This window comes from Electrophorus electricus, chromosome 9, assembly GCF_041902795.1.
Source record: "Electrophorus electricus isolate QZ-2024a chromosome 9, ASM4190279v1, whole genome shotgun sequence".
NCBI lineage: Eukaryota > Metazoa > Chordata > Actinopteri > Gymnotiformes > Gymnotidae > Electrophorus > Electrophorus electricus.
In genome coordinates, this window is record NC_137505.1 from 22,383,545 (window position 1) to 22,411,126 (window position 27,582).

Here is a 27,582-nt window from a genome sequence, read left to right on the forward strand (position 1 = left end):
ACCACCAGGCGTCATTGTTCTAGTTTCGCCTTTCGATGGTCCAACGAAGACCAGCGCGTTTAGGAAGAAGCGTATGGGACTCCCACTGTGTGCAGGTCCAGAAAGACGGGCTACTAGACTGCGCAAAAGTGTGTACAGTCGGCGGACAATGATTGCATAGCAATGATTTTTCTTTAGCGCGCTAACAAGAACAAACATTTAAGGCGAATCTGATCAGTGACATCCTGTTCCTGGACGTAAGGCATGTGAGTGAAGTCAAGCTCGAATTATTATAAATGCAGCGGTGATTAGAGGTGAGCAAACAGCACTTGACCAATAGACACACGATAAATTGTATTTAAATATTGTCTGCACACACACACACACACACACACAGTTGTTCAAAACGTATTTAGAATATATATTTTTCTGTTCACGTCAGCTGGCCTGCCTTAGTAAGGTAACTTCTGTTACCGTTACTTCCGCTTTAACGGCGACAGCGTTTACTTATGATCAAACAGCGGGCATGCGATGTAGACGACTTTCTATCCAAACTCTGTCCGTGTTGTCTTTTCTGTTGTTTGACATGTCGGTCAGTCTCAGTATTGGCTTTATTACTTTTTATTTTACCTACAACTCCTATTCCCTAAAATGCCAATCAAAACAAACTTGTTAGTGACTTGTAAATTCTAGTCACCCTGTACTGCATTGAAAATACTATAATAACACATTATTTGCTATTTTACTTTGTGAATTTAATTTTTTAGCCAGTTTATGTACAGTGCATTTTTTTTCACCAGACAACAATTTAGCCAGATAATCTTTTCCTCATGTTTCCAGAGTCCTTTACATGCAGTTTAACAAACTACAAATTGGCTGTTATAAGCTTTTTACTGAATAGTGGTTTCCACCTTGACACCCTGCAATAAAGGTCTGAGATGGTTGTCAATCCAACAGATTTGCTCATCTCTTCAGGATTTTTAGAGCTCTCTTAGAGTAACAGTTAGGTTCTTTTTTTTACCTCCCTGACCAAAGCGATTTGGCCAACTCTAGGAAGGTTCAAGGTAGTGCCAAGCTTCCTCTGTTTCAGAAGATTATTGGAACACTCAAGCCTTAGATACACTATATAGACAAAAGTATTGAGACACCTACACATTACACCTGCAAGAGCTTTTATGACATCCCACTCTAAATCTATGGAGATGGACCCCCTCCATTTGCAGCTATAACAGCTTCCACTCTTCTGGAAAGGCTTTCTACAATATTTTGGAGTGTGTCTGTGGGAACTTCTGAAGCATGATAGAGAAGCATGACTTGTCATGCTACAGATCATATATCCACTGATCCAGAGTACAGTGGCAGCATGCTTTACACCACTTTATCCAACACTTGGGATTGTGTTTGGTAATGTAAGGCTTGCATGCAGCTGCTTGGCCATGGAAACCCATGCCATGGTACACAGTTTTTGTGCTGATGTTAATGCCTGAGAAGGTTTGGAACTCTACAGTTATTGAGTCAGCAGAGCACTCGCGACTTTTATGCACTATGCACCTCAGCACTCAACAACCCTACTCTGTAACTTTACATGGTCTGCCACTTCATGGCTGAGTTGCTGTGATTCCTAAACACTTCTACTTTTCACTTATACCAAACACAGTTGATTGTAGCATATCTAGAAGAGCAGAAATGTCATGAGCTGACTTGTTGCAACGATGGCATTCTATAGTGCCATGCTCGAGTTCAGTGAGCTCTTTAGAATGACCCATTCTTTCACAAATGTTTGTAAAGGCAGACTGCATGTTTAGGTGCTAATTCTATATGCCTGTGGCAATGGGACTGATTGAAACACTCAAATTCAATGAGTCAGAGGTGTGTCCCAATGCATTTGTCCATATAGTGTATTGTTTTATGTCTGTCTATGTTCTAATCTATTCCTTGCCACAGTTTGAAAGCTTGTATGCAGTATAACTTGTGGGCTCCTTGTGAGTTCTAGACAAATCTCAAGAATAAATAAAGTAAAAACAAACAATTAAAGCAGATGTACCTGATCACATTTTAGAGTACGGCAGCAAAGGGCCTGTACACTTTTGTGCATAAGATATTTCAGTTTCTGAATTTTAATACATTTTGAATAATTCTCTAAAAAAAAAAATTCATTTTAACATGATGCATTATTAAGTGTAAACTGGTGGGTAAAAATGGTAATTATATCCATAACACTACTTTGTTAATCCACTGTAGAATAATGAATATGGTAAAAAAGAATTGTAGACTTTACACCACTATATAGTTCCAGTCAGTGCACTTTATTTGGTATATATCCACTTTCTATGGAAGAGTCTACAATGACCTGTTGTGAAAAATAATTCTGGTTTCATTTCTCTATGAGTAGGCAGTTGCACATTACAGTGTTTCATACTGGAAAAGGGTATGTGTACTGGTCTGTTGTAGGGAGTAGATTTTTCATGGCATACCTGTTAGCACAAATCTGAAATTGTAATTATTTATAAACCTACTTGTCATTAGGTGTCTCAGATAAGCAAGTATCTGTAAAAGTATGTCAAAAAGGCCCTTCTGCAGAAGTGACTGTTGTTTTGTCAAATTTGGCAGGCTTTTGCGATATGTGTTATTAAGCAACACACCCTACAAAAGGTGTGGTGTAAAACTTCACACATCAGAAAAAGAAATGTGAACACACTGTTCATAGCATCCAGTGTCTACTTTCTTTTCTGCAGTATTTTTCTATTTTCCTTTTTGCTTTGCAAATTACTTGCTACTATAAAGAAAGCTGTTTCAAGCCTAGATGCCATACTTGCAGATCAAGGTTTGGGGAAATGAAACTACAAAGTATGAGCTGATACCACAATAGGCAATGAAAAGGAGGTTCAAAGTGCTTCATAAAACTATGTATAAACTTAGAAATTATAATAATAAAAAGCTAAATATTTATTGAAAAATTAAATACAAGACACTGTTCTACACAACAGTCAAATAAAATGATGTCTTTAAATATTTTTAAGCTTTACTGCTTAATACAAAATGGTAGTGAGTTCCAAAGCTTGAAAACATAAAAACTATGTTTCCAAACACTTTGGATAATCCATTTTTAAATTGTATATCAGTTACATCATGCTATTTCATACATCATGGTCTAGACCATGTAAGAAGTATACATCTAATCAATTTATAATATCCTTCTAATATATTACGTTGTTATAAGCTTATCACATGCACTACTGTTTTGTGAGATGTGAGACAGGTCAGACTGCAAGCCTGATGTTTGCTTTCTTGTTGCAGATTGATCCACGTGACCGCTGACTGGTAATTGCACTCCAGGAGGTTCTGCATTGGATTCATTGTGTTCATGAGCAAAGCCTTACACAGAGGATAAAGGTTAATAACGTGTGGGACTGCAGGAAAGGAGCTGCCAGCAATGGCAGGATTTTTGGATAATGTTCATTGGCCAGAGTTTGAGTGTATAGACTGGGGAGAGAGGAGAAACACAGTGGCCTCCGTCATATCTGGTATACTGGTAGGTGCGAGTGTGTGCCTGTGTGTGCCTCATTAGTGATGGTACTGACACTACTGACAAAGCAAATCACATTTAAATGAGCAAATATCATCTATTTTTCTCTTTTTTTCTTTTACTCTTACTCAGTTTTTCACAGGGTGGTGGATTATAATTGATGCAGCTGTCTGCTACACAGATCAGAAGGATCTGAACCATGCCTTCTATACATGTGGGGTCTTTTCTACTTTGGCCTTTTTCATGTAGGTGTTCATGTATTATAGCCTCTTTTCCGCCGCCTCTAATCCTGAGAGATACAGTGATGTCTGGATCTGCTACAGTAGAGCTGATTCAATTTTGATTGATTTTAGCCAGCTTGTGTTGGGCAGTAACATCCAAAATCCTGCTCCCTGCTTAGAATCACTGTTTGTTAAATATAAATCTATGCACTGATTAAGCGCATGCATTTATACATGGGATTCCAAAACTAACCAAAACCTTCACTGGTGTAGTAAATCAGTTACTATTAAACACAATTTCCAATATAACACAAATATTAAATGACAAAAGCTATATTTAGGACAACTTAACACTTGCACCCACCTATGGTTAGTGTTGCTTATGCTTGATTATGAAACACTGTGCTAGTTAAGACTAGTTGGTTTCACAAATGCTACATGTACTACATGCAACAGCTGTGTGCTATTTACAGTGTCCTGACCCCCATATAGTGTCTAAATACAGGATATCCTAAAGTTATCATTCAGTTCCTATTACCACAGGTGTTCAAACATGCATTCAAACATGTGTCCATTCTCATGTATATCCATACATCTGTCCAATTACAGAATGGGTAGAACTCAGCCTCACCCTTAAAACTAATAAACGTGAGATCAATTTTAAAAAGTAAGGTCAAAAGAAAAAGGCAGAGAAAAATTCACCATGAGAGTTGTTTGCTGCAAATAAATAATATATAGTTTTAAGCATCATTTTAGTAAGATTCTGTAAAACCTTTCCATGTTATGGAGACATTTGTATGTGACTTTAAATTTGTGTTACAGGATCAATGCAGTGTCAAATGCTCACATCCAGGAAGACATCTATGGGGAAGGTTGTCTTGGAAAGATAGGTAAGAAAATGATACAAGTTACTAATTTTCATGTGGTAAGAACTAATGATGCTGTAATATTGGAGGATTTTGCAGGCATTCAGGTAATTAAATATTTATTAGTTAATGTTCATTTATATGTAAAACAATATATAACACACAAAATACCACTATAATTGAAAATAATATGTAAAACATAATAATACCATAAAACACAAAGAAATTTCTTTTTGAGTGAAAAATTAGTTAGATAGAAATTCTACAACCTATCCTGCATCTTTCCGCATGATACTGACTTCAAACCCACTGAAACACAGGTAAGACCCACAACTGTCCACTGGACACAGCAAAGACCTACCCTCATCATAAGTGAGACTAGGGAACAGTAGACAAAAAGTAGTCAAAAGAATAGACTAAAATTCAATAAATAATCTACTACATCTACATAATAGTTAAATGCTTTATGCTTTATTTTGCTTGTGGATTTCAAATGAGCTAACAAATGCCTTATAGGGAAGTATGTTTACTTCACATTAAAATATTTTTTGGTACCCACCAATTGAAATTGAATTTATGCTGTATGAATTTGTATTAGGTTTTTTATATGACAACAAATATTTTAATTTTAAATTAAGATAAAATATTAAAAATTAGATGTTGCTTGTTGTCTAGGAGATGACATCTTCAAAGGCTTTATGAGGTCTTCAAAGGCCAACAGAAAAATGTTAATTGCAAGCTTATTAATTTTTATTTATTGCGGCCTATGTATTCTGTTTTCTGATTATAATGTGTGTATTCATCACTGTCATATACTTATTGTGGCTCTAAGTGCGTAACAATGTTCTCTCCACTATAGGAGCTCGTCTGTGGCTCTTTATTGGCTTCCTGATAATGTTTGGCTCCCTGATTGCTGCTATTTGGATCCTGTTTCAGGCTTACATTGTGCCAGGTAAGTCTTTTTTCCAAGTCATTTGAGAGACTCATGGCAGTATTACAATTTACTGCCGTGAAATAGTTGAACACAAAACTTCATCACTGTCTTGATACATCATAAAGACCATGTATATTTTTTACACATTTTTATTTAGGACACAGAAGCAAATGATAAATGGACTCAATTGTATCATTTAGTAATGTCTATTCAATATGGTACACCTACCTACCTAATCACATGTCTTCAATATAAATGGGATCTTATTACTAGGGTAAAACATATCTAGCTGCACTGCATCCTGTTTATATTAAACCTCAAATTCCTTAAAAATGTTTTCAGATTTTTGAGCTGTCTTAAAATGTATTTTTTTCTTCCTTTTTTTATGGAAGGCATCTGTTGTTATGAATTTGTGTAGTATTGGATCAAAATGTGATTTTATTTGTTAGGAAATCCTGTGTATCCTGGACTTTCTGTATTCTTTCAGAACTTGTTCATATTTTTCAGGTGCGTGCATTTACACACATTTTTATTTCCTGAAATAAAATATTATCTTTAGACCACATTCTGATAGACTGACTTGGTTGTCTTCTTACAATATACTGTATATTACCTTATAGTTTTCTACTTAGAGTCTTATACTTTGTAGTTTACAATTTATAGTTTACTTAGACTCTGGCCTAATGTACAAGCATATGGATTTCCTCTATGGAGACAGCAAAGGACATTTGTAAGTTTCTCTGGACAAGAACATCAGCTAAATGCTGTAAAAGCAGGTGTAAATGAATTGTCAGATACATGAAATGAATGATAACAAAAGGGTGTGGGTTAAACTGAAAATTAAATGTTGTCACGGAAGGCTCCTCCCCCAACAAGTCATGTGGTACAGCCCGCCACATGCAGGGGGATTCACATGTGTGTTTTTGTAACCACGCCCACCGGGATTGCATACACCTGCACAAGGTTTAATGTTGTATGTTTGTCTGTCTGTTTAAACCCGTGTCAGTGTGTGCATCCTCATTGGTCATTGTCTCTATATATGTGTTAATGTCCATCTCTGTAGCCATAATGTTGGTTTGTGTAGTCACGTGTTAATGAGTGTGTTCTTCGTCTTATGATAACTGCATAGTCAAGTTCATTGTAGATGTTGTTTGTGAGTGTCACCGTTGTCGTATTTGTTTAATGTTAATAAATGTCTTGCACCATTGAGGAAGTCTGTGCGTCCTGCCCCGCACGCTGCGGCACTCGGGCCAGCAGCATTACAAATGAATTCCCTTTTAAGTTCGAATGGGAACATCAGTTTGGGGTGTTCCATTATCAGTTATAATGAAGCAGCTCCATTAGGTTATATATTATTCTCAAATGAATCTTATGAAAATAATATGAGTTATAAGACATTGTAGGCCAATGAATCAATGAACAGCATTCTCATATACCCATGTGTCCTTTCCACAGCACTCTCATGTACAAGTTTGGACGAACTGAGGATTTATGGGGATGAGTTGGCTTGTCTCAAATCTTTCTATCATGCTTCCTATTGATGAGGTGGTTCAGGAATATTGTGTTTCTCATTGCTCAGTTTCCCCTGCTGGCTCTATTGAGTCATGGACTCCAACTCCCAGAATCCTCATCACTTCCATGCTAGATCTGACTCATCTGATCACGATCATCTTCCTCACTTGAGCAGTGACCCTTTGGACCATAAACTGCTCTTGTCTGTTTTTCTAATCTGGATTGCCCCACCACTTATTAAAACAACTTTTTATCTGAAAGCGTGTGACACTTTATATTTCCATCTGAATGTTAAAAATATTTTTAGATAAATATAATTTATGGCTATTAGATTTTTTAATGAAAACATATTCTGGAATCAAACCTTAAACCAAGTAATTTTCTCAACGTTAAACCAAGTTGAATAGACATGTTTAAGCGCACACAGTTAGACATATTCAGATTCACATGTTTAAATTCACACATCCATCTCCCTTTCAGTTATGCATTAATAATGCATAAATAAACCACAGTTTAAGATGGAGGCAGCATCAAGTGTCATTATAAAACACAAAAATATACATTTACTGAGTTCTCTTAATAAACAATTGCCCCAAAAATAAGCAACAGATTGATTACATACATTACATACTATTACATACCACTCTGCTACCCTCATTTGGAAAAATCTAAATAAGGTTATTTAGTTCAATGTATCACTGTTATACCTTTTACAACTGAATCTTCACAGTGGTGTTGACATAAATTTAAGCAAAGAACAAAGGCTTTTGAACCAAATTACATTTTTCATAAATATTTATTTTACCACCCAAACGTCTTGTATGTGCACTTTTAGGTGTTACAGCCTGTAGTCCCTGTTTTCTTGGTATAGTTTCTCTCTCTACCCAGTTAGCACTGCTCAGTTTTAGACCACTACTGATAAGACATTATTTGGGTCCACATTTCAAACTTTGAGCAATGTTTGAACAAAGGTGTCACTAAAATATAGCATCTGCAGCTGGCTCGGGTGCGCAACAGCTTTATCAGCATCTATCAAGTCCATCATAGGTGTGTAACCCACTGTGTTTGTGGCCGTGAGCTTAACCCTTGTTTTCAACCTTGTTTCTGCAGATTTACCCTCCAGCAGAGTTTAGCACCAACACAGTAATAGACACAACAACTGAGACTAAAACAGAACCAGGACTGGGAGATGGGGCAGTGAAAATAACTGACAAAGGTAATGCAAAAATAAAGATTATATAGACACAGAACTCCCAACAGGGAACACCTGGGGCAGATTACAGAAGGGAGGGGTAACAAAGCAGATACAGGTGGGAGGTGTGGCTAAGGTGGGGCACAGGACCAAAACAAACAGAAAGCACATGGCTAGATAAGAAACCAAAACAAAAGGAACAAATGGAAAGCATAGCTATAGGAACTACAAAGCCAGAGGAGTGGTGACTATGACGATGACGTATGAAAAAATGACATATGAAATAATTATTGACAATTTATTGCTTATTGTTCCTTAAAGAGAAAATACATTTTCATTAAAATAATACATTTTGCTGACATTTTTTTTTACTTTTTAAACTGAGTTTAAAATGGACTGTCACTCATTGAGATATACAATACAGGTATACAGTGCACGTGTTCAGTCTTGCAGAGCTAAATTTACAGGGATCCTAAACTTTGTAGACCAGTTTTAAGTACAGGAACAACTGGGACACACTGTTGTACCTGGGACAAACACACTCTGTTTTTGAACAGGAATACAGATTGGAATTTTATTTTGCTGTTAAGTATGTGAACAAATGACCAAAATTCACATTTTAGCACATTCCTTACTGAGGCTTATCTCACAGGATAGTAATAAGAACCGGACAGTAATAAGACTGTATGTTCATTGTTCCAGGGAAATTCGCCACTAGTAAAGTTTTATCCATTTAGTTACAGCATGCTGAAAGATAAAAATGTAGAACAGATTTTAATGAGTAATTTAAAATGTAAAGGGATTCCTTGAAAATAAGTAATTTTCTATTAGTCAATCACATATCTGTTATATTACAGAACACTATCTTATGCTCCTCTTTTCTTGTGATTTATTGAAAGCTGATGTTTACTTAAACGAACATCAAATTATGGTCAAATCAAATTGGCTCAAGTTCATTTCACTTAAACCAATTCCAAGAATAAACTGAAATAAATGAAACACAGTAGTATATTGATTATTTCCATTGGGAATAACCACACTGATTACAATAGATATGGTGGCACCTTTAAATCATCAGATTCATCTAGATTACAAATGACACACTCATTCTTCCATCTAGTATATTAATGAAAAACAATATGTTCTTAAAATAAGTCAAAATTCATTTTTAGCAGATCTTTAAACATGTGTCAATATGCTACTTGCATAAGTATTCGCTACCCTTTACTCCCATGCTGGCTTTAAGTCTGTTGCAGTAAGTTTCTATCAGCTTTGCACACTGTTTGGTAGTGATTTTCATTTATTCTTCCTTGTAGATTCACTCCTGGTTGTTCAGGATGACTGGATGACGCTTGTGGTCCACGGTTTCCAAAGTTTCTCATTTTTCCTCTGATTAAAAATAGTTTTTTTTTTCTTAAGGTTGAACTTTTTCACCCTCATGTCAGCTTCATGGAAATTAGAACAATTGTGACGTAAGTATGCATAACAACCTCCAAACAAAAAACCTCAGCAATTTAAAGCCCTAAAATCAGCATTTAAAACCCTAAAAGAAGACTTATCACCACTTTATTTCTTTCCCACTCCACCGGGAAACTTAGAACATCTAAGTGTCAAAAATTGCAGACTGGAATGAGAGAGCCCTTTCTTAAAACAATAGCAAGCATTTTAACACTGTTCCCATTCTATCAGAATTTAATTTGGATGACAAAACTGGATTACAGAATTCTCTGTGTATATCTCAAGGACACCAAGATCTCTTCCATATCATTTTTATTCGCAAAGCTATCTATGTGAAATTAATTGCTACATAGCTCATAGATCATCATATCAAGCATAGATCTACATTGCCACTTAGCAACGAAACAGAAGTTTGTAATGTTGTTTCTCCCTTTGCAGGTATAAGGATCTACAAAGTAATACAAGGTTTAACTTTGTATTCACTATGATTGCAAACTGCATAAGAAGTTAAAGTAATATATGGTTAGCTTAATGTAATCTTTGAATTACGAAGTTTGTTTCTTTCATTTTGGAAACTTGCCTAGTCATCACCGTATCTCCTGGATGGTCCAGCTTGGAGAAAACAGTGAGGCTATCTCCCCTCTCCCAGAAAATCTATAGCCTGTAGGGTAATTGCGATGTAATTCCAGGCCTCAAGATGGCACATGGGCTTAGCTATCAAAAGCATTCCTACTTTGGCCTGGTCTAAATATGGACAGAGGACGAGTTCAAACTGAAGGACCGGTTGCATCAAAGTAAGGCATAATAACCCCATCCATATGCAGAGTTGATGCCGCTGATTTCCTGTCATTCTTTTCAGTAGAATTAGGTTAGAGGATTCCCTCATGTAGTCAACCTATTATTGCTGATTTAACAAGCATTCCATTAATCACGAAACTTGTGGTTCCTAGCGCTGTTTCTAAGTTTTGGTAGATGATCAATGACTACACTACAAAACGTTTAATAGCAAAGACTGAACTGACATCTATTAATTGATAAACTTTTAGTTAGATTTAATGAAAAGCTCCCTGAAATCATGCCCCACTCTTTTTTTTTTTACTAGTTGAAAATGATATTGCTCATAGTTCTACAACTTAGGTCTATGTTGCTATGGCCTTGTGCTTGGGCTCACTGTGATCTATGTGCTTGTTTGGTCTTCATTTCCGCTTCTTTCAGATTCTGACCATTCTTGAATACTTAACAGCATTTTCCTGTTAGAAAATTGTCACAGAATATTTTCTTACATAAAACTGCAATAACTTTAAATTAATTAATTTTGTTTTAAAAATAAAATATGATGTAGCACAAAATGTCAATCATTTGGAATCCAGAATTTGTATTGCTGATGACTTTTAAGGCGGTTGAATACTTTCGCAAGCCACTGTGTGTCTGTTGCTGTGTGTGTTTATACATGTGGTTATGCATGTGCGTACCATTCTTACTGGAAACCTGCTCATGCGTTTCCCAGTTCATAGCTTTCTTTACAGCTTTCTTCCATCTTGTGTAACGAAATTCACTTTCTATTCATATTACAAAGTTAAAAGAATCATTACTATAGTTAAATTCTATATATATAATTCTATATATATATACACACACACACACACACACACACACACACACCATGCTATAGTTCCTTACTATACATTATTATAGCTGATTAGTCATTAGTATATATCACTTCACAAAATAATTAAGCAATAATTATTAATTATTATTAATTAAGCAATAATTCAACAAGTATTTTCATTGATTCCTAGGGAGCTCACACAGTGTCATACAAAAAATGCATAAGTCGCTCTGGATAAGAGTGTCTGCTAAATGCTGTAAATTTAAATACATATGCATGTTGGTGAAGTACTTATGAACCATGGAAGCGCAAGCAACACTTCAGTACCAAAAAAATATAGAAATAAACTATTTCAAATAATTTCAAATAACTCTTATTTATGGGAATACTTTTATCTTAAGGGGGAAAAGTAGCTAACATAGATCAATATTAAGAATATGTCTTTCAGACAGAAAATGTTTTTTTAGATTTATTTTGTCTCAGTATCTCTTTGCTTATTTTGAATCACCATATCTTTGCTGGACAATTAAAGTCATTTCCTAATAAGGAGTACAAAGTTATATATTGTGGATTAATGTTGACCCATTTATGGACCTGAACACAATGATGAAAATTGATGTTCCAAATGAGAATGTAACAATGATGTGCTTATTTAATCAGAATATCCTGAAATTACGTGTGCTGTGTTATAGTTTATGTTAATCACTTGGATACTTGAATACTGGTTTCCATTTAACCAAAAAAACTCAAAGAGCTCACTTTTTATGGATATATTAAAAACTGTATTACTATTTTATCATTGGTTGTGGTTGGGTATAATGGGACTGCATTTTACCAGTGGAAAGTTGGCTACAGTTACTTTTGAAGTTTTTTTTCCTGCTCACTTTAATAATATAAAGTGTTAGGTTAGGAGGTGTGAGCGGTGTCCCCAACCAAAGTTGAAATTAAACCTATGCCACTGTTTGGTAATTTTCTTCCAATGTGATAGTTGGCCAAAGTCACATGTCTCATATTTTTAAAAGTCTAGCCTGAAGACTGTTACACTAATTTCATTTGAACACACCACATGTAGTCATGTTTATATTTACAAATATACAAATTCAGGCTTGAATATTTGACCACTTGTTTAAAAAAGGTTTCATCCTCAGTCATCAGTATATCTTTAGGCATGTCAAGACAGATGTTTTAAGACACTGTTATATTATATTATATTAACTTTAGCTCAGCTAATTAGATTACACTTAAGATGGGATTCAGCATTGAGAGTACTGCTTTAAAGCAGCAATTATTTGGAAAGAAACGATTGTCTCTGCAAGTTCTCACCCTCTTTGTTTATCTGAGGTTGGTATTTCTCAGCAGTCACAGATGTTAATCCATGAGGATGTAGAGTCCACACGCAGACCCCCTCAGCTAACCCTGCTGCCACAGCAGCACCTAATGCTGTGGTCTCAGACATAGTGGGTCTCACTACATGAGAGAAAAATAGTTACACACAAACACTATAACCAATCACTAATATGTAGGGATAGAACCAACATACCCACACCTGATTTAGAGTGCACACCTGACTGACTGTACACACACACACACACACACACACACACACACACACACACACACACACACACACACACACACCTAATTTAGTGAACACACATAGGCACACCTGAGTGAGTGTACACACACGTGCTCACCCACAGGAATGCAGAGGATGTCAGCCTGCAGCTGCATTAGTAATTTGTTAGCCGTCATCCCTCCGTCTACCTGTAGCTTAGTGAGTGGAACACCACTGTCCTGATTCATTGCATCCAGAACCTATGGTAAGTAGGAAGTTCAAAACAGTTCAAATTTAGAACAAATAGAACCAAAGTGTTGACAGTGTTTAGAAATATTCTAGCCAATATTGTAGATATGCATGCAGTATAGTGAAAAGTGACTATTGTCACACCAATCACATTCTCAAAATGTTATAGCAGCAGTTATTCTTCGGTCCTTGTAATCAATTATCAAATAGTCAAATCATTTGTTTATACCCAAACTCCTTTATATTTTTTGGCATTTCTTCTTAACTATGTTATGTAAAGTATTTTTATTTTTGTGAACTGCATATATATATATATATATATATATATATATATATATATATATATATATATATATATATATATATATATATATATATATATATATGTCTTATTGTTATATATTATAATACTATGTGGGCTGTCTGTGTTCTTGTTTGAATAGGAATATGCATATGTTTTACCTCTTGTGTTTGAATGTTACATTTTTGGTTTACCTCTCGCGTTTGAAAGCAAACGGCCTCAAGTGCAGCAAATGCCAAATGGCTTTTGTTCGTGAATTGTGTCAGACCACAAATAATTCTAAAAGGGTGAGAGGAAAAAAACATATAGCTGATTAATAGTGAGTAGTGCACACACTTTAGTGAATGTAGTGCAGAGTGTAGTATGCAACATTTCTACAGAAATAGGACATTTTAGACAGAGGTCCTTCATCAGTTGTGCAAACAAAGGGATTCATTTACGTACATACATACATACATACATATATATATACACACACACACACACACACACACACACACACACACAGTAATGTGCAACGATCTTAGGCCACCATTAGATTTGTTGTTTTAACAATGGTAATGACCATATATAATTATTATTTATATAAATATACAACCAGAAACTGGAAAGTAAAGTGAAAAAACTTTAAGAGGGCATGCCAAAGCCTGTTGTAATAGCAAAATTATGGCTATGTTAACTGAAAATCAGTATACTAGTTCCTAGTAGGGCCCATTAGTTCAATAAGTAGAGCAAATTTAGTTATTGTGTCTTTACAGCTGAAGGAGTTATAATATCAGTCGCTTCCTGTGGGAAGATGAATCAAAGGATACAAGGGATTGAAATATGAGTTATAAAAGCAATGGATTCCTATGGGGGGATGGAGGGATGAATGAAAGGACAGAAAGGGTGGATAGACCAGCGCCATCAATATGAAGTACAATTTGGTGACTGGACCCAGTAGTTGAATTAGTACAGCAAATTTGTTTGTTCACAGCTAAAGGAGATATAAAATCTGGATTCCTGTGGGAGGATGGAAGAAAGGATGGATGAAAAAGGATGAAAAAAGAATGAGTGGAGGAAAATAAAAGGGTAATTAGTGTTATTAGAGCAGACTTGTTATATATAGTGATTTTGGAGGTTATAGCATATAACATAGCATATAGCATAGGAGCTAGAAGGCAGTGAAAATGAATTGAAGTCAATGGATGAAAAAGTAGGGATTAAGAAGTGATAGAGGTGTGAAAAGTGGATGAGTAATTTCTTTTCCCTGGATGATGCACAGCATGGTTTGGTGGATTGACATTTTGTAAAATTGGAGCAGTTAGAAAAAAATGTCCCATGAAAGTTTAGGGGGAAAATGGTCAGATAGAGGAATGAAAAAGAGTTATAGAGACAAGGATCACCCTAAAACGCACAAGAAAACCATTCAGGTATAGGATGGAGCTTTCTAGGTTTGGTGGTTCTATTCCAAAACCTGTCGAAAACACAAAGTTGGCTTTGTCAAGTCAATTTAAATACAGGAAATTTGTATGCAGTATTAAAGAACAGGAAAAAAATCAGAAAAAGGCAGGAAAAGACTAAAGAACTCTGGGAAGTGCTGAAAGAAGCCTGGAATAATACGCCAGAAAATGACTCCAAAAAACTTTAGTACAGCCTCTTTAGTACAGTGTGCTTAGCGCCAAGGAAATTCACATTTAACAATGAATTTCGCCTGTAAAAGCCATTTTGTTCTGAAATGTGTGTTTCTTTAAAGTTTTGTATACATATTTCCTATATTTTCTGTTTGTATCAAAAAAGATACTGAGAAATAATTATATATGGTCATTATACCATTGCTAAAACAACAAATCTAGTGTTGGCTTTTGCACAGTACTGTATGTACACTTGGCCCTCCACACCTCATATGGAAGGGTAGCAAAATAAAAGTGGATTTGTATTCTGAGGAAGTTATTATAAAAGGTGTGTGAGGGGATAATGTGAACACCGCCTTTTTTGCACACATAAATACATCAGATTCGACCACTTCCTTTTACTTCAGCTTAGTAGGTTTAGTAACCTGCCACTCACCCTCGAGCACTAGGCTCCCAGTAGGGAGCATACAGTCCAGAAAATGCTGGAACAAAATAGCAGCCATATGACGTCCCAGCTGCAGTTGCCAGCTTTTCTATCACACAGATATGAGAAGAGAAAAGCACAAACTCAAGTTATGTAAGAATCTCATATCTTATTAATCTTATATATTTAGCATTGTACATTTCGCGAGGATCAATATCAATGATAATTTCTGATAAGAAAATAAAATGACTGAATAACGTTTGTCTATTTAAAATATAAAAAAAGCATAATGGGTCACCTATATCTGACGAGGATTTAATTATTCCCAGATTATCCTTTAACCACCTCACTGCAGCTCCTGCTATGGCCACAGAGCCCTGAGGCACAGACAGAAACAGCCATAACACCTCAGTACTTAACAATAACAATGACACGTGACATCAAATGTGATTTAGGTCCTGTAACAGTGTTAATCTCAGAATCTTTAGAATACTGTAAAATTACAAATGAGAAAAGGGAGAAAAAATGTTCTGCATTTTCAAATTCATTTTCATTTAAATTAAATACATTTTCAAATAAATGTTAAAATATTTTTTTTAATTCAACCCATTTTGTCTGACTTAATTTCCAATTTCTTCCCTCCACATATTGCACAGTAGCACCACCAGTTATGGAGAATAAAAGATGAACACATCTCACGGCTGTCACAGTGTCTTTTGAACCTTTTACACCACATTAATGCTCATTAATATTCAGTGTGCTTAATGGACAGCAATAACCATTTGCTACATGACTATGCTGTCACTACTTTAAGGACAGACTGTGTCCTCCACACGTGGGAACTGCCAATCCATTGTGAACAGACAGTGACCCTCGCAATTGGGAGCTATAAATCCCTTAGAGCCCCATCTTGAAATTAGATACCAGCTTTTAAGATTGTTCAAGCTGTTATGTGCATTTCAGATTATGCTATTTTAAGGCAGGAAAAGACTAACCTAGAAAGAAATGATCTTCCTTGACATTTCAGCAAATGTAATATTTGGAGGTGCAACCATTTATGAAAATCACAGTTACATTGCAATGAAACCAACATTTCTATAAGAGATATTTACCTCAAGTGCATAGTAAGCTGGTTTGTCCTTTCCTAGTTTGTATGCAATTGTTGTAAGGAGACCATGGTCTGACATCACAGGCTGTGAGAAAAGGGGTTGTTTTGTTTTAAAAAGATGTAGCTAAATAGAATGAGTGTTGACTACATGTGAAAATCATCCCACAACATTAACAAAAGTGTCTCAGCCTACCTTAACACCTGTGTTTTGTATCATGAAGCAACCAGTTCCATAACTATAAAAGGACAGAGTGTTGTAGTGATCAGTTCAAAAGCTATAGGTGCTTTTCATAATGTCTGAAACATAATGACCATTAGTCATGAAACCAGTGCATACTCAAAGCCAATCATAAAACAACTGTATGCAAATTTCACTTACAGTTTCTTTCTTCATCAATATCCTCTTTGGTGTGCATCTAAATTGAGGATTGCTTGAGAATTGCTTGGTTTGTGTTTAGTTGATCACCGATGTTATATATATCCTCACTGATATCAGTAATGTCATGAAAAAAATGGATATAGTAGGATAGTACGGACAGAATCGTTGGCACACCTCTACCCCTGTGAATGGGATTGGGAACGCAGTATCCCAAAGACGTAAACCAATGTTGGGAGGGATCATCCAGAGTGATGATCCAGGCTATTCCTACCCCTCCTACAATCTCGGCTAGATAATATAGGCTAATTCATCGTATGTAGGAACTAACTGAAGTAACAAACTTCAATTAAATTTTTAATTAAAAAAAAAAAACATTTGAATTTGGAGCCTACAGGAATAATATGGAAAGACTTTGCAAAGACATGGAGTTATAAGAACTAATGAAAGGAAACAAGACAGAAGTGGACAACATTAAGCACACTGAACTGACAATTATGGAAACCAAACACAAAACAAAAATACACAAATGAGGGTGTCATGGACCATGAAGTCACACTGTTACATGTCTAAAAAAGGTTAAAGAAATGGTCTTACGTGTTTTTGGTTTGACCATCTTTGAAGCACATCTGACCAACAAGAGCTGCAGACTGATCTCCCAAACACTGTGGAAACAACATGTGCACAGAAATGCCCAGGATAAAGCCGAGAAATGCAGGATACAACAATGAAGTAGTAATCTGATTCTGTTCAGAAAAAAACATAGCTACTGGTGTATCTTACTCCAGAGATGGGTACACCTGCCAGTGAACCACCTTTCTAGGAAACAGGAACAAAAATGTTAAGCATGAAAGCATTTCTAATTTATGGCCAAACACCAAGAAGCCCTTTACCAATACTAACACACACTGAAACAGTCACAGTAATGACACTCACAATGAAATAGTCACACTACTGGCACACATACTGAAAGATACACACTACTGAGACACATACATTGAAACAGTCATACTACTAACACACACACTGAAGCAGTCATACTACTAACACACACACTGAAGCAGTCATACTGCTAACACACACACTGAAGCAGTCATACTACTAACACACACACTGAAACAGTCATACTACTAACACACACACTGAAGCAGTCATACTGCTAACACACACACTGAAGCAGTCATACTACTAACACACACACTGAAGCAGTCATACTACTAACACACACACTGAAGCAGTCATACTACTAACACACACACTGAAACAGTCATACTACTAACACACACTGAAACAGTCATACTACTAACACACACACTGAAGCAGTCATACTACTAACACACACACTGAAGCAGTCATACTACTAACACACATACTGAAGCAGTCATACTGCAGTCACATTTCTGTATGGAGAATTTTTCTGTTTTTCTCCATCAACTAATAAGCAAAAAGATCATACTACAGTGATTTACCCATCTTTAAACCAATACTGATTTGGTTCTGATTATTTTTTATTTATTGATGCCTTTATAGTGATAAAAACAATATTCATCACTATTTTAAAAGTACTCAAACACAGACATACAAATGGAACTACTCATCTGACCTCCGTCCAGTGTAAGTGTTAGATAGGTACATTTTAATAACTTCTGGATTAAATACATCTATCAATAATTATTTTTCAAATTATTTATATACATTACTATGTAGATTGGTCTACACTTGCTTGAAAGCACCAATCAAAATGGTTACTGCAACATTTTCTTTCTGCAGTGAACTGCATCACAGAGTACAGTAAAAATAAAATTCAGAAATTCAGTTGAATCATTTTATGATACCAGACATTATTTTTCTGGAATCATGCAAGTGAGTTTACAAACACACATACACAGACACACATGCTTCCCTTACCATGTAGCCATATATCTCTGAGGAACTTCTAACTTCAGGGAGGATTTGATGTGGGATATCAAAATATCTAAAATGAAAACAGTTAAAAACTGCATCATAATTATAATATTAATTATAACAAGAACAACAATAGTAACTATTATTGTTGTTGATGTTATAACACTAATATTATACTATGGGTATTGCCATATAGTCAGTGAATACCTAGAGAATGAATGCTTGAGTCTACTTGTGTGTGTGATGTGTGGTGTGTGTGTGTGTGTGTGTGTGTGTGTGTGTGTGTGTGTGTGTGTGTGTGTGTGTGTGTGTGTGTGTGTGTTTGTTTGTGTGTGTGTGTGTAAACTCACTTGCACAGCTCTAGGTCCCACTCCATGGTGTGTATGTTGAAGAGCATGGTACGGCTGGCATTGGTGACATCTGTACAGTGAACTCCACCATTCTTTCCACCAGTCAAGCACTGGGACAAAAACGAATAAACAAAAGTTATTCAGCAGTTATGAGTAATTAATATGTTAATAACATATTAATAACAAGGACTACGAGATGCAAGCCATCTGATTATATGATAAATTACATTGGCTTTTCAGTTGGAGCTAGTGTAGCCTATGACAGATAACAAACTGTAATTCAATTGTCATTCAATGCACACATATCAGCAAAACCTTCTAGCTAAGAAATTTCCATAAGCGACAATTAGTTCACAGGACAGAATTCAAGAGATTACAATGATTTGACTCTGATTGTACAACCAGAAAGTCTGACCATTTTAACTTATTCTACAGTACATTGACTCCCAGATAAATTCTGTATTGATTACAAAATCATACTACTACACAATAGTACCACTAATATATAAAGTTCTATATAGGTTGATCTTTCCCCATAGTACCTATGCAGTTCCAAGACCTATTATGACCTGTCATGCCTGATTCAATCACAAGTTTCAGGTTCTCAAGGGGAGCTCAAAGGGTTGACGACAGAGTAGCAAATTAACTTTGTGGCTATGACCAAACTCTAAAGAAAACAAAGCCAGACAGCTCCAAAATGTTATTAATAATGGTCTTTTTATTGTCTGTTATATTGTGTTGTAGTGTTAATGTTCTATGTGTTTTGCTATTACAGGTATTGTTGATGATGCTGATAAATAATGATACACATCAAGCATTTTTAGGTTGTTGAAATATTATGATCACATCTACAACCACTCTGATCAGATATGAGTTTAATTAGTTTCATTCAAATTGTTGAATTATGAATTGCCTTTTGCAGATGTTCATTTATATACAACTCTGACAAATATGGGCTAATGCATTGTATAGAAAATGAATACAACATAAAATGAGATCTAAATCATAATTCCACATCTATTATCAAAATACTTTACGGTCACATACAATATTTTATTCAGACGAACACTTATTTTATAAAGTTTAATGTAATTCTTGTAAAAATCTGTGTTGCAGCTGTTTTCGACTGCCATTGTTACACAGTTCTCAAATTATTGTAATGCAGTAGGATGAAATGTTGTATTATGTTAATCCCATTGAAAACTATACATAGTGTTACACATTAAATATTTTTTACTGTATATTGTGTCAGGAGTATCGTTTTTGGTGATATAGGAAGTATGAGGGCACTCATTCATGTCTGCATGTGCTAAACTGATGCATTATGCTGCATTTATCCAGAATAAATCAACCGTTCTCTCATGTCCTGTGCAACTGATTTCCCAACCTTTGAGCCACTCAAACCATCACTACAATTTCTCATCTACACATCTAGAGGTTACATAGCGTGTAAAGCAGTATTATGTAAATATGTTTGCTCACCCAGATTAGCCAGGTGTCCACAGTGCCAAAAACAGCACAGCCAGTGTGTACAGCGTCAGCCACCTCTTCTACGTTATCTATCAACCAACGCAGCTTCACTGCACTGAAATATGTACTGATGGGCAGACCCGTCTTATCCTGTGTAGGCAACAAAACAGAACTATTTCTATGGACTATCAACAATTATTGGGTAACTTTATGTTTCTGAGTTGCATGTGCAGAGGATCTTCACCTTTAAGTAGTTTTTGTTCTTATCAGGAGTTTTCTCAATGAGCTTCTCGACGGTGGACTGTGTCCGCAGGTCCAACCAAACTTCAGAGAGGATAAACAAAGTGTTGGATTTAAAGACTCTCCAGCGAACCACTGCGCTAGGGTTGCTCTCAATCATTATAACTTTACAAATATAAGATGTTTGGTCTTAGAATGGTAATTAATAATAATTTAAGTCTTATATCATTGATCCTGTTAGCCCACATCATTATTTTTAGTATTATAGTAAGTATAGTAGTTTGCTTTCATAATTTCAGGCAGCTGTCAATTTGTGGGTGCCTCACCTATAGCATTGTAAAGAGGTTCTCCAGTTTCTTTGTCCCAAACCACGGTTGTCTCTCTTTGATTGGACACACCAATTGCTATGGAAACAGAAAAAAATAAATAAAATAGCATCTGTCCCTTGGCTCACACTGAAGAGCACAGCTGAATTTAAAGCTGCTATAATTACAAAGTTCCAAAGATTACAAAGTTCTTATTACTGTCACCCTCCAGCCCACACAGCCCACACAGTGGCATTCACCCTCTTTCTGCCAATCAGACACCTCCAACCTGTCAATCACCAGCCCCTCCACCAATCACAGCACACCGCCACTTCCATGTTCACAATTATCATGCACATCTGCACCTCATTCATCATCCCCACTTAAGCACACAGGATCATTCATTCAGTGCTTCACATTGACCTTCTCCATTCTGAGAATGTCTCGTAAACCGATGAACTCTAAGACTATTCAGACTCTTGTTTGCCTTATGTATTTTTTGTTACATTTTGCCCTCAGTGTGTTCCTTTCTTTGCCTTTGATGTTTTTTTTCCATTAAAATCTATTTTTGTTTGCTCTCATTCATGCCTCGCTCCTTCGTTCAAAATGTCATAACTACTTTCTGCCAGACTTACCCACTTCAATTGCAAGTTCTCCACCAAAAACATTCTCTGCTTAGCTCTTTACCTTCTATGTGCTGCATGCACATACAAAGTAATAACAGGCATGGAGCACAGAGGACACAATGTGGCACAGTATTTAACACTACTGCCTTACAACTACAATGACCCCAGTTTTGAATTTGTATGTTCTCCCTATGCAGGTTTCTTCTGGGTACTCTGGTGTCCTCCTGTGTATGTACAGTTGAATGGCATCTCTAAATTGGTCTGGTGTGTGTGCCCTCCATTGGATTAGTGCCCTTTGCTTCTGGGATGGGCTCCAGTCCCTTGTGACACTGAATTGGATTAAGTGCTTTAGAAGATGAATGAATGTGTTTGTCTACTGTGCTTCAAAACATGTATTTCCCTGACTATCTCTTGTTTTTGTTTCATCGTGTCTCTGGTTTTCATGCTCTCTTGACTTTGTGCCCCTGAGCTTTTGCTATGTTTTTTTCATTATGTTTTCTGGCTATGTGTTTTGGTTGTCCAACTGCTTGGTCATGCTTGGTCTGTTATAATGACCATGTTTGTGGAATTGTCCTCAATAAACATTGTTCATCTCTGCATTTGCATCCTGCCTCTCCTCACTCTGCATTACACCTATCCTCAGCTGTATGAGTGTTGTCTTTAATATTTATTCTAACATTTTAAAATTAACTTTCTTTTCTCTTTAAACCAATTTTACTTTATATTTATGTTCATAAAGTGCCCTAAATTATCATGGTTATATATGCGCTAGATGTGCTAAGTAAATTAATTTGTGTTGTTTTGCCTTTAACCAAAGTGTTCTGTACAAAATTGCTCACATCACCCTTAAGTGTGAAATAAATACATTCACACATTCACACACAAATTCGCATATAAATACAGTGGATTCAGATAGTATTCAGACTCCTTCACTTGTTGCACACTGTGTTGTTTAAATGGATATAACTGCCATCTTACCCATCAGTACACTTCATGATAAAGTAAAAAAGCAAAAACTGTAATAAAAAAAAATTAAAACTCATAAGCTGATATCTCTTATTCACAAAAGCATTCATACCATTTGCTATGACACATCCTATTTACTTTAATTATCTAAAGTGCACACCTGGGTCTAGAAGGGTCCACAATTTACACTGAATATCAGGACAAAAACCAAGTCTGTAGAAGAAATTGTGGCAAGAGCAATGATTAAAAAAACCCAATATTTAAGACACGGAGTCTACCTAGGACCACAGGGGCCTCGATAACTGTAAAAAGGTGGCCTCACTCTAAAAGAGCTCCAAAAGTCCTGTGCAGAGTTGGGTAAACCTGTTGAATGAACAACCATCTCTGTAGCACTCCCTAAATCAGGCAAGGCAGAAGTCACTGATGAGTAAAAGGCATATGATAGCCACTTGGAGTTTGTAAAGATTCTCTGGTGTAATGAGACAAAAATTTAACTCTTTTTGTAGAACAGTAAGCAGTATGTCTGGTGAATGCCATGCCTACAGTGAAACTTGAGGGTGCTTCTCAGCGGCAGGGACAAGAAGACTGGTAACAAATGAGGGACAAATGAATGCAGCCAAATACAGAAACATTGTTGAATAAAACCTCCTCCAAAGCTCATGCAAACTCAGACTGCAGTGACAGTTCATTTTTAACAATGACAGTGACATGAAGCATATAGTCAAAACACTGGAGTTGTTTCTGAATGCCCCTGAGTGGTCTGACAAAAGCCCAGATTTAAACCCCATCAAATGTCTGTGTAAAGACCTGAAGTCGGTAATGCACATATGCTCATCATCTAATTTCATGGCACTTCAGAGGATCTGCCATGAAGATTTGTATAAACTTTCCAAATTCAGGTATGCAAAGACTGTAGATGCATATCCAAGAATACTTGCAGCTGTAATTGCTGCCAGATGGGCTTCTACAAAGTATTGAATAAAAGGTTTGAATGTTGTGAATAAGCAACTTAACATATTTTATTTTTAATAGATTTTGGAATCTCTAAAACATTTGCACACCATGGGTGATTAAATGAAGATTAATGGATAAAAATAACAATTCTATCCATTCAAAATTAAATCCATGTACACAAAGCCTGCAACGAGTAAAGGGGGTCTTAATAATTTCTGAGACAACTGTACTTACAAACATATATTCACAGAAACATGTGCATGCGTGCACTTGCCTTTAATATTAGAGATGTCAGTGCCAAGCTGAGTGAGTTTCTCACAAGTCCTCTCCATGCAATCATACACAGACTGTAATATCTCTTTAGGGTCCTCTTCAACCCATCTTACAACATAAAGAAAAAAACAACACAGAAAATGAATATCAATACAACCGGCACTAAAAAAATGTGATATAGGTAAACTAGCTGAGGATTCCACTACCCACCATCACCATAAGGGTAAATTTGGCATCCTACTACAGATAATGTTCAACACAAATTGAATATACTGGAAGTAACTGGCGGTTTTATTGACCGGAAGCCAGTTTCTGAATATGGGAGAACAGGGGAGGCTGGGACATTGATATTAGGTAAAATATTAATTGGTATTAATATTAGGACCCAAGACCAGAATAGATAGAGAGCTTGAAAAATGTAACAAAAAAGACAAAGTAAAATACATGTCCCGACCAGGAACAAGTTCAAACTGGAACTGTGTAATTATTGGGGTGAACTCCTCCAAAGAGAAAACCAAAAGACCCAAGGCAGGTTAGAAATTCCACTTTTAGTGTTGCTGAAGCAGCATGGCAGTAGCACACCACATGAAAGAGCTCAACAGGCAGACCTGAGACTATCAAGAGAAAGTGGGCTGACATGCTCAAGACAGTGGAGCAACAAGGAAACTAAAGCTGACCCAAATATAAAGTGGGGGCAGACTAAGGAAAGAGAAAAAGAAAACCATAGCTGGGAAACGTCTGCTGAGGGTTTGAGGAAACGTGAACAACTCAACTAACTCAAGACATTTAAGAGAAGCTCAAAGGGCAAGAGACGAAATAGAGCTACTAGTGATGGAATGTTTGATATCAAATATGTGTGTGTGTGTGTGTGTGTGTGTGTGTGTGTGTGTGTGTGTGTGTGTGTGTGTGTGTGTGTGTTTTAATGACTAAAAGTCATTATTGATCATTTTTCTTTTATGAAATTGGTATTGTACTGTGCTTCACAGTTTTGAACCTCTGAGTGCTAAAATGTGTTAAAACCACCAGGGGTCCCTGTTCTGGTGTCAGTTTTCAGTGCTCCAACCATTTGACTCTTTTACTGGAATGATCAAGAAGAAGCCTCATACACCTCACAAGGCTTTGTCTGCCCATCACTAGTTGCTACCCTAAAATACATGCCTCTTTTTCCAGAAGATTGAACAAAGACCTAAGGCACCAGGGAGCCTATGAACTGCTCTGAAAAGGTCAGGTTGACAGGTGAGCTAATTGCCTACTCCGGAGTAACACAGTGACTCCCTCTGGGGGCCAAAGGCATCCTAGCAGATGGCCCAGCCCTAACAAAATTTTGGGAGGGCCCATGAAAATATATATTAAATGTAAATAATAAAATATCTTGTTACTGCCAGACATCTTTTAAAAAGAATGGCTAGAAGGAGGCCACAAGCTGTCAATCAGTAATCAATTGGATCACTCACACAGGATCACTCCTGTGTATATAAAAGCTTCACAAAGGCCAGTCTTTGTGAAGCCTTGGTTTCAGCAACATTTTGTTACTAGTGTTGCTGGTGAATGGTAGCTTGGGTGGCAGCTAACGCATGGAAACATTTGCCATCCCTTCCTAGTTTAATGTTGCCCCACTATAGTAATATTGTTAATGTGAATTGAAGACAATGATGTGAAAGGATCTCTAATCCACAAATATGGTCTTCATATTTTATTCCCATTTCAGACACTTGAGTTACAGCAACCTATGGTTTGGGTTGTGTGTAGACTTCTTTTTACATAATTGCACTTATTTTGAAGGGAATAACTGTCATGTTTTCATATTTATCTATTGTACACATACATCAGGCCAGGTGGGTAGACTAACATTGACCAATAGTATTGCAAATGATCAGTGACTCATTAGTGCTGAAGTAGATGCTAGACTCAATGGGCTGTACTTACCCTTCCTTAGGAAACCTCTGTCTAATTTCAACCTGATGTTGACTGACCACCTCTGCTGTTCTAGCATTGAACACCTAGAGGGGAAAAACAAAGGCAACATTTAAATTCATACACATCACATTCATAATGCACAAGGTACATAACAAAACTGATACTTTTCATTTGCTGTTAAAACTCTACTGCCAGTATGACATGAGTTTATGTGTCCTTGATTGATTAAACTAAATAACCACAAGTTTATTCTAGGCCAAATAAAGGCCAAATGTTTCCTGTCACAGCATATTATTTATTCTATTCTAACATATAATCGTCAACACTGTAAACATTCAAATCTTTTTGAGAAACATGTTCATAGAAATGTCACCATTTCATTGAAAATATAAGTCATCTTTGGTCTAGCTCTATGGTCAAACTCATGTCTGGTTGGAGTGTGTTACATAAGCATTACATTTCAACATCTAATTAGCTTGGTATTAGTATTATTACTGATATCAATAATGTCATAAACAAATAGGGAAGAAGAAAAAGAACAACAATAATAACCAAAAGATATTGTTTGCATGTGTGTCAAAGAATCATTCCACTTTTCACCTTACACAACGATGGATATACACAGGCAATTTAGATTTAATAAGGTCCTTCAAAATAAAGGTCTCACAAGAATCTACTGTAAGGGCATATTCACACTTGCCCCATATACTACCTCTGCTTTCCACTCTTGCTCCTTCCCCCCTGACGTTCTCACCCTGATGCTTGCCCCTCCTGTCTAGCCTCTCCCCTCCTCTTCACACGTCCTTCTTTCTCCCTCAGTTCAATTCAACTCCGTTCAAGAGAACTTTAATTATCCTCGATGGACAATTGCTCACAAGCAGGCATAGGACACAAACATGGATAAACATGTAATAGATGAAGTAAAACCACATATGATACACTATGCAGAACAGCATGATTCCATGCATTATGTGGTACACAAATTGGAGTTTGCGTCTTCTAGCTTCCTGAAGTGGATGGCTGTATACCAGCTCTAGACAGCAGTTAGTGTGATAAAAGTAAATTTCATGTGAACCATTCTACACTGACAACAGTGAATCCTCAACCAGAGCGGATCCGCTCAAACATGCCATGCAAATTGTGTATTGGATCATGCAGAATGTCCTTAGCTGTCTAATTGTCTGTAGATCACAGTATGAAGACACAGAGAGACACTGTACTCCCATGATTTTTGAGAAGTAATTCTCAATCTACTGCAAATTCATTTCATCTTTAAGACTAAGGAATAATAGCAACATATACAGGAAAACGAAAGTACACTATCAATAAAAGCAAAATAAAAAGTGCTGAGAATGTTTTGCTTTACACCAAAATAATTTAACTTCCTTGGTGGCAGCAGTGGGATACACTCACATGGAGATGGGAGACTTAATCCAAATGCAGCAATCCCCATTCTGCTAAGGTATTTATGTCCCCAGAGTTTGACCTGGACTTCTAATCAATAAGGTCTCTGTTCCACTTATCTATTCAGGCTTCAGGAGCTGAGTGTCTTTCTGGTCCATCACCTTGGACCTTGCCGTACACTTCAGCTGGGCAGGATTTGTACAACTATCACGGCCTGTAGTAGTGGAACATCTCCACATACTGTGGCCA

The 27,582-nt window shown here is 36.4% G+C and overlaps 2 protein-coding genes across 9 annotated transcripts in view; one reads left to right on the forward strand and one right to left on the reverse strand.

The window, feature by feature from the left end:
* Positions 1-9,734, forward strand: LOC113575368 (transmembrane protein 50B-like). Of its 2 annotated transcripts, XR_014125273.1 has the most exons (8): positions 1-293; positions 3,277-3,511; positions 3,638-3,750; positions 4,549-4,616; positions 5,452-5,544; positions 5,976-6,033; positions 8,149-8,254; positions 9,547-9,734. XR_014125273.1 is itself a non-coding variant. In XM_027006834.3 (7 exons), the coding sequence occupies exons 2-7, from the start codon at positions 3,413-3,415 to the stop codon at positions 7,025-7,027; spliced, it is 477 nt and encodes a 158-aa protein (XP_026862635.1). In that variant the 5' UTR covers positions 3-293; positions 3,277-3,412; the 3' UTR covers positions 7,028-7,298. The 2 variants fall into 2 exon arrangements, 1 of the variants encoding a protein (XP_026862635.1); XM_027006834.3 differs by lacking the exons at positions 8,149-8,254; positions 9,547-9,734 and adding an exon at positions 6,982-7,298 and having other exon boundaries at positions 3-293.
* The window catches only part of LOC113575342 (glycerol kinase-like), a 22,863-nt gene continuing 3,795 nt past the window's right edge, over positions 8,515-27,582 (reverse strand). For 2 of the 7 annotated variants that reach the window (XM_081720661.1, XM_081720657.1), the window contains exons 2-20: positions 25,939-26,012; positions 24,014-24,120; positions 21,215-21,292; positions 20,893-20,972; positions 20,661-20,798; positions 19,179-19,288; positions 18,832-18,898; positions 17,707-17,742; positions 17,521-17,588; positions 16,741-16,783; positions 16,552-16,632; positions 15,738-15,816; positions 15,452-15,548; positions 13,564-13,681; positions 12,992-13,112; positions 12,621-12,764; positions 11,161-11,247; positions 10,860-10,938; positions 8,515-9,675 (exon numbers count right to left, since the gene is read on the reverse strand). In XM_081720661.1, coding sequence (XP_081576787.1) covers positions 10,925-10,938; positions 11,161-11,247; positions 12,621-12,764; positions 12,992-13,112; positions 13,564-13,681; positions 15,452-15,548; positions 15,738-15,816; positions 16,552-16,632; positions 16,741-16,783; positions 17,521-17,588; positions 17,707-17,742; positions 18,832-18,898; positions 19,179-19,288; positions 20,661-20,798; positions 20,893-20,972; positions 21,215-21,292; positions 24,014-24,071 — 1,419 coding nt within the window. In that variant the 5' untranslated portion in view covers positions 24,072-24,120; positions 25,939-26,012 and the 3' untranslated portion in view covers positions 8,515-9,675; positions 10,860-10,924. Of the gene's footprint in view, positions 9,676-10,859; positions 10,939-11,160; positions 11,248-12,620; positions 12,765-12,991; positions 13,113-13,563; positions 13,682-15,451; positions 15,549-15,737; positions 15,817-16,551; positions 16,633-16,740; positions 16,784-17,520; positions 17,589-17,706; positions 17,743-18,831; positions 18,899-19,178; positions 19,289-20,660; positions 20,799-20,892; positions 20,973-21,214; positions 21,293-24,013; positions 24,121-25,938; positions 26,013-27,582 lie in introns of those variants that run through there. The other 5 variants (XM_081720658.1, XM_081720659.1, XM_081720660.1 and 2 more) reach the window with 5 other exon arrangements.